Source organism: Varanus komodoensis, unplaced genomic scaffold, assembly GCF_004798865.1.
Source record: "Varanus komodoensis strain SLA01 unplaced genomic scaffold, ASM479886v1 scaffold27, whole genome shotgun sequence".
NCBI lineage: Eukaryota > Metazoa > Chordata > Lepidosauria > Squamata > Varanidae > Varanus > Varanus komodoensis.
The window spans coordinates 6,859,683-6,877,923 of NW_025335701.1; the positions used below are offsets into that span (position 1 = coordinate 6,859,683).

General features: G+C 43.2%; 1 protein-coding gene across 6 annotated transcripts in view; it reads left to right on the top strand.

Annotated features, from left to right (window-relative positions):
• GAN (gigaxonin) overlaps window positions 1-18,241 on the top strand; it is a 67,235-nt gene that overhangs the window by 33,767 nt on the left and 15,227 nt on the right. For 4 of the 6 annotated variants that reach the window (XM_044433941.1, XM_044433944.1, XM_044433945.1 and 1 more), the window contains 6 exons: window positions 2,108-2,220; window positions 2,679-2,828; window positions 10,042-10,178; window positions 11,481-11,609; window positions 15,271-15,380; window positions 17,158-18,198. In XM_044433941.1, the coding sequence (XP_044289876.1) occupies window positions 2,108-2,220; window positions 2,679-2,828; window positions 10,042-10,178; window positions 11,481-11,609; window positions 15,271-15,380; window positions 17,158-17,339 (821 nt within the window). In that variant the 3' untranslated portion in view covers window positions 17,340-18,198. Of the gene's footprint in view, window positions 1-2,107; window positions 2,221-2,678; window positions 2,829-10,041; window positions 10,179-11,480; window positions 11,610-15,270; window positions 15,381-17,157; window positions 18,199-18,241 lie in introns of those variants that run through there. The other 2 variants (XR_006415099.1, XM_044433942.1) reach the window with 2 other exon arrangements.

The following is an 18,241-nucleotide window of genomic DNA, read 5'->3' on the forward strand; positions in this document are numbered from 1 at the left end:
ACAACGCTAGCCTTGATATATCACTTCAGCCAGTATCTGCCACAGACTGCCTCCCTCCTCATCTTCATGGAATATGTGGCCACCCAACTTGCCCTTTCAGGGATATCCATGCATTTAATACTGACACCTTGGGCTGTCTCCTTGGACCAACAACTCAGCACTTGCTCTTCAGCACCCTTGGCTAGTTCCAAGCAAGTCAGATAGACTAAATCCCATTCAAAACTCATTGCAACTATTAGGGCCTAGGGACCAAAACCAAAAAAGTTGGCCTGTCAGTTGAATTCTAACACCAAACAAGACCCCATTTTCGTTTCAACTCAGTTAGCTAGACCTCCCATGCCACAGCCAGTCCCTCAGTCATGGACTCCAGTGTGAGGGAAGTTTAGCATCCCAGATGAGCACAACTCACACAATGATCTGCAATTTTTGGCTCCATTTCTGGTGATGCATAGCTCAGCTCTTCTCTCTGGGACTGTACACTCTCCACACCACCCTCCGGCTCCCTTGGGAATGTAAGTAAAACACCAATCCAATTTCCCAAGATGCTATTATATATAGTACGCACACTGTGGTCATTACAGGTATCTGATACAAAACACTCCATGCCATTGAAACCAGCTAGGCCCCAAGTGACAAAGATGACCCAAGGAGCCACCCCCAAGCTAAGAACCTGCTTCTTCGGGAAGAGTGTAATGCCATCCAGAACAGGTTAAATTCCCTCCATTAGAAGAATGACCCTCTAGCAGCATCCAAGTCTTGTCTGGATTGAGCTTCAGTTTGTTAGCCCTCATTCAGTCCATTGTCACAGCCGTGCACCGATTTAGCATATCCATGACCTCGCTTGCTGAAGATGAACAGAGAAATCGCTGACAACTGATGACAACACAGTTCAAAACTCTAGATAACTCAAGAGTTTTATGTAGATGTTAAATAGCTGGGGGGGGGGGCACAAGACCAACTCCAGAAGAGCCCCATACTGGATAGTCCAAGGGACTATCAGTCACCCAAGCAGGAGTAAAACCACTGCAGTGCAGTGCACCCTACTCCCAACTCAGCCAGCACCAGAAGGATGCCATAGTTGATGGTGTCAGAAGCTATCCAGAGAGCCAAAAGTACCAGCTAAATCATGCTCGCTCACTTTCCCAGTGTAGGTCATCATACTTGCCAAAACCTGGCCTTGAACCATGATTGAAGTGAATCCAGATAATCAGTTTCGTCCAAGAGTACCTGGAGCTTGTTTGCCACCACCCACTCAAGAACTTTGCCAAGAGAAATGATACTTTCCAGTCTAAAATTATTAAGCTCTTCTGAGTCCAGAGAGGGTTTCTTCAGGAGTGGTCCCACCACTGTATATTTCTGGTAGCATGGATCATCAACAGGCACTAATAACCTCCCTGTTCTTTCCCTCATCATTTTTATGAGCCAGGAGGGGCAAGGATCCCATATGGATATGTTTGTACAAATTTGTCCAAGCCAGCTCGTCAGCTTTCTTAAGCTGTTCCAGCTGGAACTCATCCAAACCAATAAACCCACAAACTTGACCAGGCTTTTCTCTACTTTACCTGATTGCACTGTCACAACATGCAAAATATTTCATATTTGAAATGCCTTACAACTACAGTGCACATAGCCTCTTGATTGGAGCCATCAGTCCCACCTGCCATACCAAACGAGTTTAAGACCTCCTGTATCATGCATGGCTTCCATGCCTCTCAAGAATGTACCTTCTGCAGAGCCCAATCCAGTAAAACTGACTAGCCTGCCTCTCCATTCTCAACAACTGCTTTTGGACAACTTTATTCTTAGTGTTGTTTGTAAATAATTCCAGGTCCAGCCCCTCCTAAGCAGTCTCCCAACAGCCATACAACTGACAGAGCCTTCTCAGCCATCTGACATTGAGAGAGGAGCAGCAGTGGAAGAGGGCCATTGCCTTCACATAACCTTTCTGCAGGCATCTGATTTAGCAACAGTGGTGACATGATGCTGGTATTAAATGGGCCTCTGGACTGGTTCATTTAGATTATTTATATTCTTCTATGTCCTTGTATCAATTAGGTACTATGAATGCCGCTTACATTTTGAAGTCTTCATATGGTCTGTTTTTCAGAAGGGTTCCTGTTTGTGCTTGGAGGTCAAGATGAAAATAAAGTCACTTTGAGCTCTGGAGAAAAATATGATCCAGACACTAATTCATGGAGCTCGTTGCCACCAATGAATGAGGTAACACTGCATTTGAATTAATGGTGTGTGATTTTATTTCGCTTTCCATAGCTGAATTTCGCATTGATCAAATCTGGCTTACGGAAGTGTATTTATTTGTTTTATTTATTACATATCTGTACCGCCTGTAGCCAAAGCTCTCTGGGCGGTTCGCAACAGGATATAAAAGCAAAAAAATACAATAAATAAAACAGCATCTAGAACATTTTTCAAAACTTAAAATAGCATTGAAGTACATTAAAATACAATAAAATATAATAAACAGTCTACCAAGAAGAAAAACAAAAAGGGAACGGGATAAACCTATCAGTCTCCTCGATGATCAGGGACCAGTTTATACTATTAAAAATATGTTGGCTTTAAAGGTAAGATGCTTTGTTGCTTGAGTTTTATTATATTAAATGTATTTAACAAAAACTAGGGTGCCTACACTGTTTAATTTCTTCTGTTTCCAATAGGCACGGCACAACTTTGGTTTGGTAGAAATTGATGGAGTTTTGTATGTTCTGGGAGGTGAAGATGGCGAACAGGAGCTCATCTCTATGGAATCCTATGACATTTATAATAGGACGTGGACAAAACAACCAGACCTGACCATGATTAGAAAGGTAAGAGCTAAATGAAGCTAAAGTGGTTTTTTAAATTAATTAATTTGTTCATTTGTTAGTTTATTTGAACAGCTATTCCTACCTGCAATTGGTTTGTCATTGCTTGGATTTTTGTGCTGTTTGTTTCCACATATTTTTAAAGTGTCTAAAGTATACTCAGCAGTACAGTAAAACCTTGGATTGCGAGTAACTTGTTCTGTGAGTGTTCCGCAAGACAAGCAAACATTTCTAATAAATTTTAACTTGATAAATGAGTGATGTCTTGCAATATGAGTAGTACGTGAGGCCGAACATCACATGATCACAACTGAGCCAATGGTGGTTCTTTCTCTCTTGCTGCAGGATTGTGGGTAATTGTCTCCAAGCTTGGATGCTCAGTCTCAGACTGCAGTGTGTGGCAGAAAACAGTTCTGCCATTTCTCAGAATGTTGGAAGGTGCCCACAACTGGCACTAGTGTATTTTTTGTCACTTCAAAGCAGCTGTGGACAGTCCTTTGCTTTCCCATACAAGAGTAAACTTAGGAATGCTTTGCTTCATTCTAGGTCAGACTGCCTGCAGATATAGACCCTTTCCTCTGCTGCCTTATTGCCAGTTATTTATTTATTTATTTATTTATTTATTTATTTATTTATTTATTTATTTATTAAAACATTTTTATGCCGCCCCATTCGCCGAAGCCTCGGGGCGGCTCACAATAATTATTAAGTTACATTAAATACAGTATATGACAAGAGTTTATTAATATTACAATTAATATTACAGTATTGTAATCATTTTATATGAATATTTTTGGCTTGTGGAACAAATCATCTGAGTTTCTATTATTTCTTATGGGGAAATTCGCTTTGATATACAAGTGCTTTGGATTACAAGCATGTTTCTGGAACAAATTATGCTCAGAAACCAAGGTTTTATTGTATATGTAGATGAAACTTAAGGCCGCCCCTCAGAAACTTAGAATCAAATAAACAAGAGACAAAAAAGAAAGGGAGGAGGAGAGAAGACGAAATAAATTAACTCAGGTATTATGGTTTTTATAATGACCAGTTTGAATAGCCATTGGCCCTCCTGGATTGGAATTAGAGGCTTTGTATTCCAACACATTTGGAAGACACCAGGTTGAGAAGGCTGATGCAATACATTTGAAATAACTCAGTACAAATAAATTTCTTTAATCTTTCCACCAAACCTGTAGGCTAGGTCAGGATAATTTTCCTGTAATTGCAGGAACGAGGTCAAAGTTTGAGAGAGAGAGAGTTATTCCATGAATATCATGACTACAATTGAATTTGAACCATTAATTTTTTGGTATATATCTCAGCTGGCCATATTGCCTTCACCAGACCTGGGCCATTTCTCCAAGCACATCTAAAGAATGGTGCAGGCTCTGGGTTTGGTGACACAATTACAACCAGAGAGGGTGTTGGAACCTGTATTCAACATAGTCCAAACCAAAGGCTTTACCCCCATGACATCACTTCCTCCAGACCATGCAAGCAGTCATGAAAGGCCTCTTTGTGAATGCTGCCAGCCTCAAGAATACTCAACAAAGTGTACAAGGAGCAATTCAAAGATGTGGCCTTCCTTTTTCAGCACCCTAAGTGAAACTCCATTGTGTTGGGAGTCAGATCAAGGGGGGCATGCTGCGACCATGCAACCTCAGTTGACAGAAATGGTCACCATCTGGATTCCTTGTGAAGGTGCATTTATTCTTCCTTAGCTCCAGGACTCTAGATGGCCAACTACAAGGGCACCACCACAAGGTACCAACTCTTTCTCTGAGAGAAATTGGGTGCCCTTTGCAGTCACCTCCTGGAGCAGCAAAGGGGCTTTGCCAGGATGTTTCAGACCAAGGTGATGCATCTTTCAAGAACCCCAGATCAGTATTGCTCAACAGCAAGTGGACTGTGGGGCCAAGGCTATGATAAGTGCGGTGGTGCTCAGGAGACACACATGGCTTCGTTCATCTGGGTCCCACGGAAGACCCATTCCCTGATTGACACCTGCTCTTCTACAGGAACAGACTCTTTAGTGTAAAGACCAATAAGGATAGCATCCACAAGCCCAGGATGACAGTGAGAAAGACTGGCTTCCAACAAGACCACATATAAGTAGTTGGTGTGACTTCTACCATCTTTCAACCCACACCCGATCAGAGAAATCTTCATGTCCGCTTCTCCAGTCCCGAGGAAAGGCTTGCATCCCTAGATACCAGCAAAACCAAAGATGCACTGACTGGGACTGACAACAATTCTGACTAGACCTTGGGACGGACCCCGTTTTACCTGTTTTTATTTTTCAGACATTTTGTGTCTTTCTCCATGTCTGGGAGTTGGTAGCATTGGACATGTAGATGCTTTCTATTGTAGAAAAGTAATATTGGATCAAATTCTCTGCCTGCCCTCCCCTCAGTATCATCAGGGCTTCATGCTCATCACCCACCCTGTTTGAGGAGATACAGTCACCGCTCTCCAAGGGATTTCTGATTTGAACAGTGGGTTTTTTCCAGATACTGTATGGTATCAAAACAGGATGGAGGGCTTTATCCAGTTCTAGATCTACCTAACCTCAACTTTCTCATCCCATTTAAAAAGTTTAGGATGATGATGATGATGACGATGATGACGATTATAATTATTATAACATTTCTATGCTGCCCCTTGCCGAAGCCTCGGAGCGGCTTACAACACAATAAAATACATTGAAATACAATAGAACATAATAAATTACCACTAAATACAAAAATACACTGAGATACAAACATAATAATATAAAATTAAAATTAAGAGAAGGAAGAAGAAGTTGCCCTGGCCAGATCATATATTTTAACAATTAAAATGATGTTTAAATAAAAAGGTCTTTACCTAGCGCCGAAAAACCAGTAACGACGGTGCCAGGCGGACCTCTTTGGGGAGTGAATTCCATAGGTTGGGCGCCACCGCAGTGAAAGCCCTCCTCCGAATACTTACTCTCCTAATTTCTTTCCTGGAGGGTTCCCGGAGAAGGGACTCTCCCACAGATCTCAAGGGGCGGTCGGGCATATACGGACGTAAGCGCTCGTTCAGGTAGCCAGGACCCAAGCCGTTTAGGCCTTTATAGGTCATAACCAACACCTTGAATTGGGCCCGGGCTTCAATGGGAAGCCAGTGAAGCTGACGGAGGACTGGAGTCATGTGAGCATAACACCCCGTCCCCGTCAGCAACCTGGCAGCTCTATTTTGCACCAATTGAAGTGTTCGGACTGTCTTCAGGGGAAGCCTCACGTAAAGCACGTTACAGAAGTCTAGGCGGGAAGTCACCAGCGTGTGTGTCACCGTCGTCAGGCAGTCGTACTCCAGGTAGGGGTGCAGCTGATTAATCAGCCGAAGCTGAAGGAAGGCGCTCCTCGCCACCGCTGTCACCTGAGCTTCCAAAGAAAGCTCCGGGTCGAGGAGTACTCCTAAGCTGTGGACCTTGTCCCTAAGAGGGAGTGTTGCACCATTCAGGACCAGGTCAAATCCACCCTCTCCGAAGCCCGATCCGCCAACCAACAGGACCTCCGTCTTGTCTGGATTGAGTTTCAGTTTATTGGCCCTCATCCATTCCATTACCTCGGCCAAGCACCGGTTCAGCACAGCCACTGCCTCACCTGGATTAGTGGAAAACAAGAGGTAGAGCTGGGTATCATCAGCGTATTGATGATTCCGCAGCCCACACCTCCTGATGACCTCTCCCAGCGGTTTCATATAGATGTTAAATAGCAAAGGGGATAGAATGGAACCCTGTGGTACTCCATGGCATAGCTGCCATGGCGCAGAGACATAGTCCCCCAGCACTACCTTCTGGAATCGACCGTTGAGATAGGAGCGGAACCACTGCAAAGCAGTGCCTCCAACCCCCAATCCCACAAGCCTATCCAGAAGGATACCATGGTCGATGGTATCGAAAGCCGCTGAGAGGTCCAGAAGAACCAACAGGGATGCACTCCCCCTGTCCTTCTCCCTGCACAGGTCATCGTACAGGGCGACCAAGGCAGATTCAGTACCGTACCCGGGTCTGAAGCCGGGCTAAAAAGGATCCAGATAATCAGTTTCATCCAAGAGTGCTTGGAGTTGTCCCGCCACCACTCGCTCCAACACCTTGCCCAGAAACGGGATGTTGGCCACAGGTCTATCGTTAGTGGCCATCTCTGGATCCAGTGACGCTTTCTTCAGGACCAGTCGTATTACCGCCTCCTTTAAAGGGGCAGGCACCCGACCCTCCCTCAGAAAAACGTTAACCACTTCCAAGATCCAGGTCCCAATCCCGTGCTTGGAGTTATTTATTAACCAAGACGGGCAAGGATCCAATAGGCAAGTGGTGGGTCATACTCGTCCAAGCACCTTGTCCACATCATCGGGCTGCAATAATTGAAATTCCTCCAATAATTTTGGACCAGATGGTAGCATTGGCGTCTCCCCAGAAACCTCTGATTCATTAGTGGAGTCCAGCTCGTGACAAATCTGAGCGATTTTCTCCCTGAAATGCCTGGCAAAGTTGTCACAGCAGGCCTTTGAGGGTGGCATCGGATCTTCCTTAGGACCCGGGCGAACCAGGCCTTGTACCACTCGAAAAAGCTCCGCCGGGTGGCATTGTGAGGAGGCAATGGAAGCGGAAAAAAACTTCTTTTTCGCCGCCTTCACCGCCACAGCATAGGCCCGATAGTGGGCTCTACAAAACTTCTTGCTCTTTCTCTAAATAGGATTTTGGTTTGCATAAACAGATCTTAGGGCTGCATATTTTCACATTTCAGTAGAACACTCCCACCAACAATTTTTATGCTTCTGAGTTGGAAGAAAGACCTACCAATTCTTAGTTTTGCCTTTTGAGCTTTTCACAGCCCCAAGAGTCTTCAGGGGGTCCTAGTCTACCTGAACCTGGACAATTGGTTCCTTGTGGCACTCACCAAGACTGATAAAATTGAGTCCATGGATCTGTTCAACACTTGGGACAACATCATGTGCAGCTGCCTCTGCTCTTGGGCAGAACAGGAGCTCTCTGGGAGATGTGCTTCTGCTGACTTGGATGGGGACCTTTTTCTACCATTTTGTCCCTTCCTTCTGATAATGTGGGTACTGTTAAAAGTTCTGCTGACTGCATCCTTATAACACCATGGCAGCTGAGACAACCATGGTTCGCTCACCTCCTCAGGATTTCAGCTCAGACTACATCATACTCCCATCAAACCCAAAGCTCATCTGTCAGGATCATGTCAGGGTTCTCAATCTGGACATCAGAACCTTGTGCCCCACCACATGGAGGATCCCACACTGGACTAATCCAGTTCTGCTAACCCAGCTGAACTTTAGTTTATTTTGGATGCAGTCCTAAAGCCTTCCACGGGAAAGCCTATCCAGCAAAATGGAGAGCTTTTACTGCCTTTGTCTCCATGGCGAATTTTGATGTTCGCTGCTACATGGTCAAGCAAGCTTTTTATTTTTAAATACACTTTTCCAAAGGGGACTTGAGACATCTTCCATTCAAGTTTATTTGACGACAATCTCCTCCTTCCAGAACCCCATTCAGGGTTTGTCGGTTTTCTCTCACCCATTGGCTAAGTGTTTTCTGCAAGGACTGGAAACCATTGCCCCACATGTACAATCCTTTACACTGGAGTGGAGCCTATCTGTGGTTCTATACAGGTACTGATAAGAAGAAGCCCTTGATGATGATCGATCTCCATATCCTGGCTAGGAAGGTGGCTTTCCTCTTGAAATTACCTCTGCCTGCCATTCCAGTGGACTGTGTGCTTTGCAGGGGGATCCTCCATGCCTAGTCTTCCAAAAAGATAAGGTAGTGTTGTGCCCTAACCCTTCCTTCAGAAGGTTGTCTCTTCTCGTCAGATGAACCAGGACACTATTTTACCCTCTTTTTTTTCTCCTCCCCATCCAAATAGAGGACAGCCGGTCATGTCTAGAAGATTTGCAACTTGGGTCATACAGACTATCTGCCTAACACGTGAACTGTCTGGCCTATAACTACCAACCCACCATAGGGTGCATTTCACTAGGGCAATGGCGATGTTGACAGCTCTCCATGCTGGGGTCCCACTACATGACCTATGCATGGCTGCTACTTGGTCAATTGCTTCCACCTTCGTTAGGCACTACGGACTTAACGTCCGTGCTAGACCTGAATGTGCCTTTGGGAGGGCAGTTCTCTCTTCTCTTCTATGCTGAGGACACCATCCTGCTGTCCATATCAAGGTAAGCTCTTTAGCTGCCCATACATGTGATGCGGGGCCACAAAGAAGAAAGTCTATTGCTCACCTGTAACTGATGTTCTTTGAGTGGTCATCTGTGCATTCATACAACCCACCTGCTGACCCTGCTTGGTGTCATAATGTAACTCTCTAGTATATTTTTTCTCTGTTTTTCCCTTTTGATTGAAGTCAGTTGACTTCATCAGGATCGAAATCAGTCCTGACAGTCCTCCTTTGGTCATGAGGCTACCCTGGTGTTCTCATTTCAACTGAGGAAATGGGCAGAAACCTCCTTTTTATACTAGGCACTGGTGTGTGTGTGTGTGTGTGTGTGTGGGCGGGCAGGTGGGCAGGGGGAGGATTTCCCACCAAAATGTGATTGCTGGTAAATCTTCCCAACAACAGACTCAGCACGGGCACAAAGCTGGTAGGTATGAATGCACAGAGGAACAACACTAAGCAACCTGATGTAAGCTGCTAGTTTCTTCATTTCTGTGTCGTGCCCACATTGTTCCAGAGAGCCCTCAGGGCCACTTAAACTAACTCAAATAGTTTAGGACCACTTTGCATATTGCAAAGATACATAAGGGTTTTAAAGATGTGTCAATATAACAGAGAATGTTGGTCAGTTGTGGGTCCTCTGGCAAGTTTGTGTGTTGGTCAAAACCTATGTTCATGTTTCTGCTGAAGTTGCAATTGACGCATTCTAGACAGTGACCTGTTATCAAATTGCTTACCTCACTAACTGTTGATTTTGAAATCTGAATTGTTTGAGAGATGGTAGAGGCATGGCTGTGGTGATGCTGATGTGCTGGTTAATGTGTGGGAGAACTCTTTTCTTCCTCTCCCAGTTCCCCTCATTCCCTTGAGAAGTGCATTAATTTTAAAAGAGTTGTGCTTCAGTTTGTTTATTTTTTCACTGTATCCATGGAACATGTATATAAGATACTCACGTTACTTGTGTAATAGCTTTTGATGTATTAATTTTTTAGATTGGTTGCTATGCAGCTATGAAGAAGAAGATCTATGCAATGGGTGGTGGTTCCTATGGCAAGCTCTTCGAATCTGTTGAGTGTTACGACCCAAAGATCCAGCAATGGACAGCTATCTGTCCACTAAAAGAGAGAAGGTTAGTAAAGTCAAGTATTTTGTCCAGATTATATCGGCGACTTCATCCTACATATCCTCCAGTATTCCACAGTAGGAAATAGGGAGACAGCTTCTACAGCCTTGTAGAAACATAGAAACAGAACAAGTCAGAAGGGGCCTCCTGGGCCGTTTAGTCTGACCCCCGGCTCCAGCCGGCCCCGCTCACAACATGCCCACCTTGTATTTAAGCACTAGCTTGGCCGCAATAGGTGAACTAACATTCCATCCAGGCAAGTGAGTGGGATGCTCAGGGAAGGATGAATCCCTCTTTCTCTCTGGTTCCCCTCCACCAGACATGTCATGTCCCCATGTCTCTACCATAAGGAACCACATGGCAGGGTAACCAGAGCAATGCTAGACTGCTTTAATCCATGTTTCAGCACAGGATAGTTCAAGTTAGTAGTTGCAGAAGTGGAACCCCTTCAGGTCGTCTGAGGTAAGTAGTTGCAGAATAGGATGATATGGCCCTGGAGCATGACTAAGTTTCTGCCAAATCAGAATGAATTTGTGTAGCTATTTATGGATAAGGTATGTAGCTGCACAACAAGGATGGGAAAGGTAAGACAACTGAAATCCCTCAATTTACAGCTCATTTGGCAATCTTTGCATTTAGATAGGGGGAAATGGCTGTTACTGCAACTGCATATAATCGTAACAAAGTTTCCAGTTTTCTAAACAGCAGATCTTAGATTATGATCATGGTGTCAAGTTTGTGTGAAAGCAGTGACTTAACTACTATTCACTGTTGCATTTAAGCAATATGCACCATCTTCATGTTTGGGGAAATTTTGCAGTGCCTTCCCTTTGTGTTGGTGTTTTGTTATTTAGCTTCATCTGTCCCCCCCCCCCCGCACCCCATTTTAAGTCTTGGGAGTTGTATTATATATGTTTACTTACATCAGATGGATAGTTGAAAAAGAAATCTTTTATTCTCTGAGTAAATGAATTATAATTCTGGATACTGGCAGCATTGTCAAATTCTGCTTTTAATGTTTAAAATAATATAGACCCTTGAGTTTGTTTGTTTGTTTGTTTAAAACATTTTTATCCTGCCCATTGCAAAACATGCCTCAGGATGGCTTACAAAGGTTAAAATAGTAATATAATAATACAATAAAACAGTAATTAAAACATTAAGTAATAAGCACAGCATAACAACCACTTTCAAAAACTAAAGAAAAGAAGGAAAGGAAGGAAAACAAAAGAAAAGAAGGAAAATAAGAAAAGAAAGAAAATGCAACTGTGATCAGATCAGAGTTTCCTCTCTTGCATTGCTTTTCAGGTTTGGAGCTGTGGCATGTGGAGTTGCTTCAGAGCTCTATGTGTTTGGTGGGGTGAGAAGTCGTGATGATAATCAATCCAGCGAGATGGTGACCTGTAAATCAGAGTTCTATCATGATGAATTCAAAAGGTAACACAGCTTGTCAGTGTGATCTAGTGACCATTAATATGGCTGCTGCACTCTTTCTTGTTCTGTTGTTTAGTTGAATGGTACAAATGTGACAGAGCATGCAGTACCTGGCAGAACTATTCGCCCTTCTTTGGCCTTGCCATAGTTTATTGTGTTGCAGCCTGGAATTGGAATGGAAATAATTGCCAATGTCACCCCGTGATGTACACAAGATGCTCAGTCCTGCAGAAGTGCAAAATATTCTTACTATGACACAAAAGTGAATGGAACAAAAATAACGTGGCGTGTGTTCATTGTATAAATATTCATAGACTCATAGAATAGCAGAGTTGGAAGGGACCAGGAAGGCCATAGGGTCCAACACCCTGCTCTGTGCAGGACGTCAAGCAAAACCATCCCTCTCAGGTGGCTGCCTAGCTGCATCTTGAGTGCCTTAGTGTGGGAGACCCTGTCGCCTCCCTGAGTCATGGGTTCCATTCTCCTACTGCCCTAATAGGATGTTCTCCCTGGTGTTCTGCCAGAACCTGACTTCCTGTAACTTGAGCCCATTGTTCAGTGTCCTGCACTCTGGGACGATCAAGAAGAGATTCTGTCCTTCCTCTGTGACAGCCTTTCAGGCCCTTGTGGAGTGCCATCATAGCTCCCCTCAGTCTTCTCTTCTTGAGACTAAACATGCCCAGCTCTTTCAATCTCTCACAGGGCTTTGCTTTCAGTCCCTGAGTCATCCTTGTTGCCTCCTCTGAACTCTTTCCAGCTTATCTGCTTCTTTCTTAAACTGTGGTGCCCAGAACTGAACACAGTACTCCAGATGAGGACTAACTAGTGCTGAGTAAAGGGGAACTAGTACCTCACAAGATCTGGAAGTGATACTTGTATTAATTGTTTTGATAGCTTCCTGCTCCTCATGATACTGTTTGTTTACACATGTTTGCCGACAGATTCTGGGGCCTTCCAGAAACAGGTGTATATAATCCAAGATCATGTGGCATTGGAATTGCACCCACGTGGATGCCAGTCATCTACTTACAGTATGTGTGTGTTGCACCAGGGCTTATTTAGACAAGTCACAGCAAAGACACTGTATATACGTAACATATGAGTCATACCTTTGGTCCCATCAAGCCCATTGCATTCTGCTCCAACTTGCAGCTGCTCAGCCAACCTTAAACAAACAAACCTCTTATGGAGGCCTGCTGCCCAGGAGCCTTCTGCATGCAAAGCATGTGCTCTGTTATCATCCGCAGGGGCGCTTGTTGCGCCGGTAAATGGATCACTGATATTTTTCTCCCCAGTTAATGGTACAGAATTATTTTTGTGAAAGGACTGTTTAATGTATGCAATCCAACTGGTTGGTTTGATTCTCTAACTAATTTGATCTGCCTCATTTCTCTCCCTGAGAACTGCTTTGCTGTTCTTATGTGGGTAATACTTGATAAGTCAGGTTGAATGTTTGGATAGTGGCGCTATAGTAAATGTGTAAGCATGTTTAGCTTTGGTAATTATCTCTCAGCGTGATGCCAGGTATATGTGATACATGCCAGTTAACCAGAAGAGGGTGCTATTTTACAAGGTTGGTTGGTTAGTCAGATCATCTTAGTTATACGTTGAGCTTTCAGTTACAGGGGTTGCAAATAATAAAATATTTTATTTAGAGCTATATTATGTCCTGCAGTGTTCTAGTCAGCCAGTTTTGCACCCTCAGCTGCTTCCTCTTCTTGGGCCTGCGAGTTGTTCTTGAGTGGGTAACTTTAAAGATGCTTCCTGCCCCGGCTGGTGTCAGGGATGTGCAAGAAAGCCAGCTCCTAGAGCCCAAGCGATCCGAGCACATGAGCAAGGGGTTGGCAGCAGAGTTGTAGTGGAAAAGGAGCTGGCAGATGCAAAAGGGGCTCTTTTGTTACTCATCAAGGCAAACAAGAAGATGCAGCATAGGCTCTTCCCATACAGTCAGTAAGGTTGGGTCAAAAAGGGAGCATGTTGGCTTCCTTGCCCGAGGTCAGTGGGAGCTGGTTGCACTGTTAGAAGAAAAAGTCAGGGTGCTGGAGGGGCAAGTGTCCACTCTCAAGAGAAATACGGTAAGACGGATTCTTAGACAGAGCAGTGGAATTTCAACAGCAAGGTGAAGCATAGGAGCTAGACGACTTGATATCAAGCTGTGGCAGAAGAGAAGAATCTAAAAGCAAATGAAAATGAAGTTAAGGAAACTTCCCAGAAAAGAGTGACAGGAGTGGAGCTAGAAGACATCCTGCACTAGTGGTAACAGTGGAAGTACGAAACTGCTTTCAGGGATTTCTAGATTTGAGAAATGTCAGTTCCTTCATCACCCCCTGGAAGTTCTGGAAAGTTACCTTAGTCAATGTCATGTTCCTTTAAAGACAGGGAAACTGATTTATTTCCATAGATGTTAGGGACTTGCATATCCCAGTAAGATCACAGAACTGCTGTTTCTATGCATTGCTATTGGTGACAGATGTTTCCAGTTTCAGGACCTTCCTTTTGGTCCAATGACATATATGGATGATTGACTCTCAGGGGTCCCTTCTCGGAGGATCTTGCTTTTCTACCCTGATAGTGCCTTCCTTTTGTCATGATTGTTGGACCTGTGTGTGGAAAAATAGGTGCTCCTTTTCCCATATTTGGGGCCTGGTAGAAAAACCTTACTGATTTCAGAAATGTTCATTTACGAATTCTTTCAGGAGTTATTTAAATTGTATTTATGTGGTGGAATAATAGAATTCATTTAGGAAGAAGCCCAATATTACACGTTTGTACTGGACCTCCCTACTAGGATGTTTCAGCACTTTAAAAGATGATAGGTGTATGCATATCTTCATCTACCTGCTCCACCGTTGAACTTTTGCCAACAGTAAAAGATTCTGGTTCCTTAGTCCAGGGGACCCAAATCTTTTCAGTCCTGCGGGCACATTTGGCAACTGAAGAAACTGCTGTGGCCACCACCCCAGAATGTCTTACACAGTGGATGTGGCTAGCTACATAAAGGCTGTGATGGTGGGGCCTAGCTGATCGAAAGCAAGCTAAGGAGTTGATGGGAAGAAATAGGTAGAGCCTGGAAGAGTGGTGGTGGGGAAATGAACAAGGCAAGAGGGGTAAAAAGGAGAAAAGAGCAAAGCTAGAGTCTGACCGGGAGGTAAAGAAGGTGGCTAGGGATGGGAAAGGAAGAGAAGTAGTGCGGAAAAGGGATGAGAAGAAGAAATAGGATGCCTCGAGACTAGGAGTGAGGAGAGAGAGAGCAAAGGGGAAAGATCTGTGTAGGCAGAAGAAAACTGAGTGAGGAAGCAACTCTTTTCTTCTTCAACACCCTGATCAGCAGGTACAGGAACAAGGCGATCCAATAATGGCTTTGCTTAAGAAACAGATCTTGAAGGGGGCACAAAATTGAGGGTTCATGGGTGCCATTAGAGGTCCCCACAGGTGCTAGAGTGTGTTGGGCACCTCTGGGTTAGTCCAATGGATGTTGTCTTGTATCAGCCACAAGGTGGTGCAGTATTCCATCAGGTGCATCAGGTTGAAAAACCTGCACTTCAGATAGCCTTGTGCTTGCATCAGTAGTTTTGCCCTGCATGGTCAGGTTCATGAAACGGATGTGTCTTGGATGCAGAAATTGCTCTACAACTGACACTTGGATTGTTTCCTTTTCTTGCAGGTGGATCTACTTAAACGATCAGAATTTATGCATCCCAGCCAGTTCTTCATTTGTATATGGAGCTGTGCCCATTGGTGCTAGCATTTATGTGATTGGAGATCTTGATACAGGTTAGCAATTAAACAGTAAAATAGTGGGGGAGAGGGTGTTTCTTCATTGTATCTTAAAAAAATGTTTCAGAGGACAGTCAATAAAATGTTACCATGTGTGGGGGGAGCCCATGTGTTGTAGTGGTTAAGAGTGCAGTACTGGCTCTCAGGCGACCTGGGTTCTCATCCTTGCACAGTCATGGAGCCCACTGGGTGCCTTGGGGCCAGTCAAGGACTCTCAGCCCAACCTACCTCACAGGGTTGTTGTCGTGGAGTTAAGATGGAGAGCAGCAGGAGGAGGGAAATTATGCAAGCCACTCGTGAGTTCTTTAAAAAAGAAAAGGCAGGATATAAATATAATCAATCAAAAAAATAAAGCTCAGGTAATTAATTTACCCTTTAGGTGTTCTGCTTTTTACATTTTTAAATTACTGTATGTATGGAACTTGTAGTATTATCCCTGTTAATTCTTTAGATCTTCTCTAACATTTAATGCAACTTACTTAACATGAAATCTTACAAATAAAACCATGCTCTAGTGTGTGGCACAAGTAGGGTGGTGTGTATGTTGTGAGGGTGTCTTGTGTGTGTCATTCATTAACCTTGTTTTGTTGGAGGGCTGTAGCTAATTTGCATGTTCTATGTTGTAGTAGTGTACACAATTATTCACTTTTATAATAGTCAAAATAGGAGGAAACAACATTAAGGAAGCTATAGCTCGAAAAGTAGATGAATGTTGATGAAGTAGATGTTTTGGTCATATGCTTGCATTCTTTGCTATCAACCAAAAAAACACATACCCCGTTCTGCTTTCAGAAAAGTAGCAGCAGAAATGATACTTTGGTGGCACAGATTTACCATGGCGACATAAGCATTTGTGAACTAAAGTTCACACAAAATGCCTATGAAAAGTTGCCTTTGGCCCATGAAAGCTTCTGTCATGATAAATTCATTAGTGCATACTATGGGACATGACAGCCCCACAGACTACTTAAATAACACTTATTTGTCTCATTTATTACCAATTTTGGTCATTTTGATACTTTGTTGATGCTCAGAGCAGCTAATCTCACCAGTGGGTTATACCAGCCTGGTCTCAGCAGCTTGGCAAGGGTCTCTGTAAACCCTTTGCTTAATCACTCAGATTATTTTTTCATGTCTTCAAAGACAAGCTTGTTAAAAAGTACATCGTTAACGGAAATTTCACCTTTCACAGTACTATTACTAGCCACTACTGAAAGATGTTTGGCATCTTTCCAGAAGACCAGTCCAAATGTTTAAATACTTTTTTTTGGTAAGAGTCCAAGCAATCCACTTATGCATTTATTTTATCTTAACCGTTTTGTATTTTACCATAAACATTTTTTCATCACGACATAACAGCTACAAAGTTTAATAGTAGTGAAAATTCTTGGGAACTGAACTGGCCATTTATTACTTGTTCTTATTTTAAAATGGTCCATCTTTGAAATGTTGTGTACCTTGGTTAAAAAAAAATAACATACTTCGGAACCTATAATTATTTGTTGTTTTCTGTGGCATGTTAAAGTCACTACAGATAAAGAAAGAGTAGAAAACAAATATCATCTAATAGTTTAGGTGCAAGCTTGCAACACAACTTAACCATAATAAGAATGTAAGATGCAAAATGTATTGTTGTTGAATTTAGTTTAGCTTTGCATTTTTATTGTACAGGACACCTATTAGGATTTCCATGAGAAGTTGCATTGATCTTACTAGGCAAAGTAGTTTTCTAAATGCTGCTAAATCCTAAAACTGAAAATCTCTTTCCCAAAAGGTACCAATTATGATTATGTTCGGGAGTTTAAAAGAAGCACTGGAACATGGCATCACACGAAGCCGCTCTTTCCATCAGATCTTCGCCGTACTGGATGTGCAGCTTTGCGTATAGCAAACTGCAAGCTTTTCCGGCTCCAGCTTCAACAAGGGTTGTTCCGCATCCGTGTTCCTTCACCTTGAGAGCGTGTCAGAAAGCTGAAGAGATGGGAGGAACCTGAGAGTCCACTATAACCATATAGCTTTATGTAAGGGGGAAACAAACATCTTGCAGCAGGATCTCAAACTGTATGCTCAGCTCTGGTATGGTAACTGTTCTAACTTATTTTTAAACTTGCTTAAGTGCTTAAGCCTCAGCTTATGTTTTGAGGCAGGTCATTCTACATTGAGCAGTGGTCAAGGAAACACCTTCAGATCAATTATCTAAAGATAATAAACCATACATTTGAAGTAATTGTTCTGCTTCAAGTGAGGAAAAATGGGTATTGAAATGGGGAAAAATAAGCAAGATGCATTTTCACCAAGGAAAGTTATTATGAATAATTCTGCCTGGTTGGCCTTGTATAACACTGATAACTGAAGAAATACTGTATGAAATTCAGTCTCGTTAGTTATGGAGACTGGTAACGCCACTGTAGAGGGAGAGATCGGCAATTGCACCTTTATTTCAAGGCCTTCCTTCTAATTTAAGGTCTGTGCCTGAAAGAATAGAATTGTACATATGTCATTTTTCAGTGTGTTTCATTCCTATAAATCGTTTTTAAGTATATTTAAATGGACTAAACTAAACTGAGCTAAAAATTACATTGCAGTAGTAAACAGAAGATTTCGCAGATGTTTTTAAACCTTGTGTATATTAAGTGATCCAAAACTGTGTCATATATGGACCAGCACTCAGCCGTTGTGTGGATTTCTTATGCTGCAGTAGCCACTCCCTTTAAGGTGGAAATGTGTGCGGGAGAGGAACACAGGATGGAAGCTGGCTTTCCAGAGTTGCCATACCACTGTTGCAAGTGGGGTACGCAGCATGCCATATTTTCTCCCTCCCTCCCTCCCTCCCTCCCTCCCTCCCTCCCTCCCTCTCT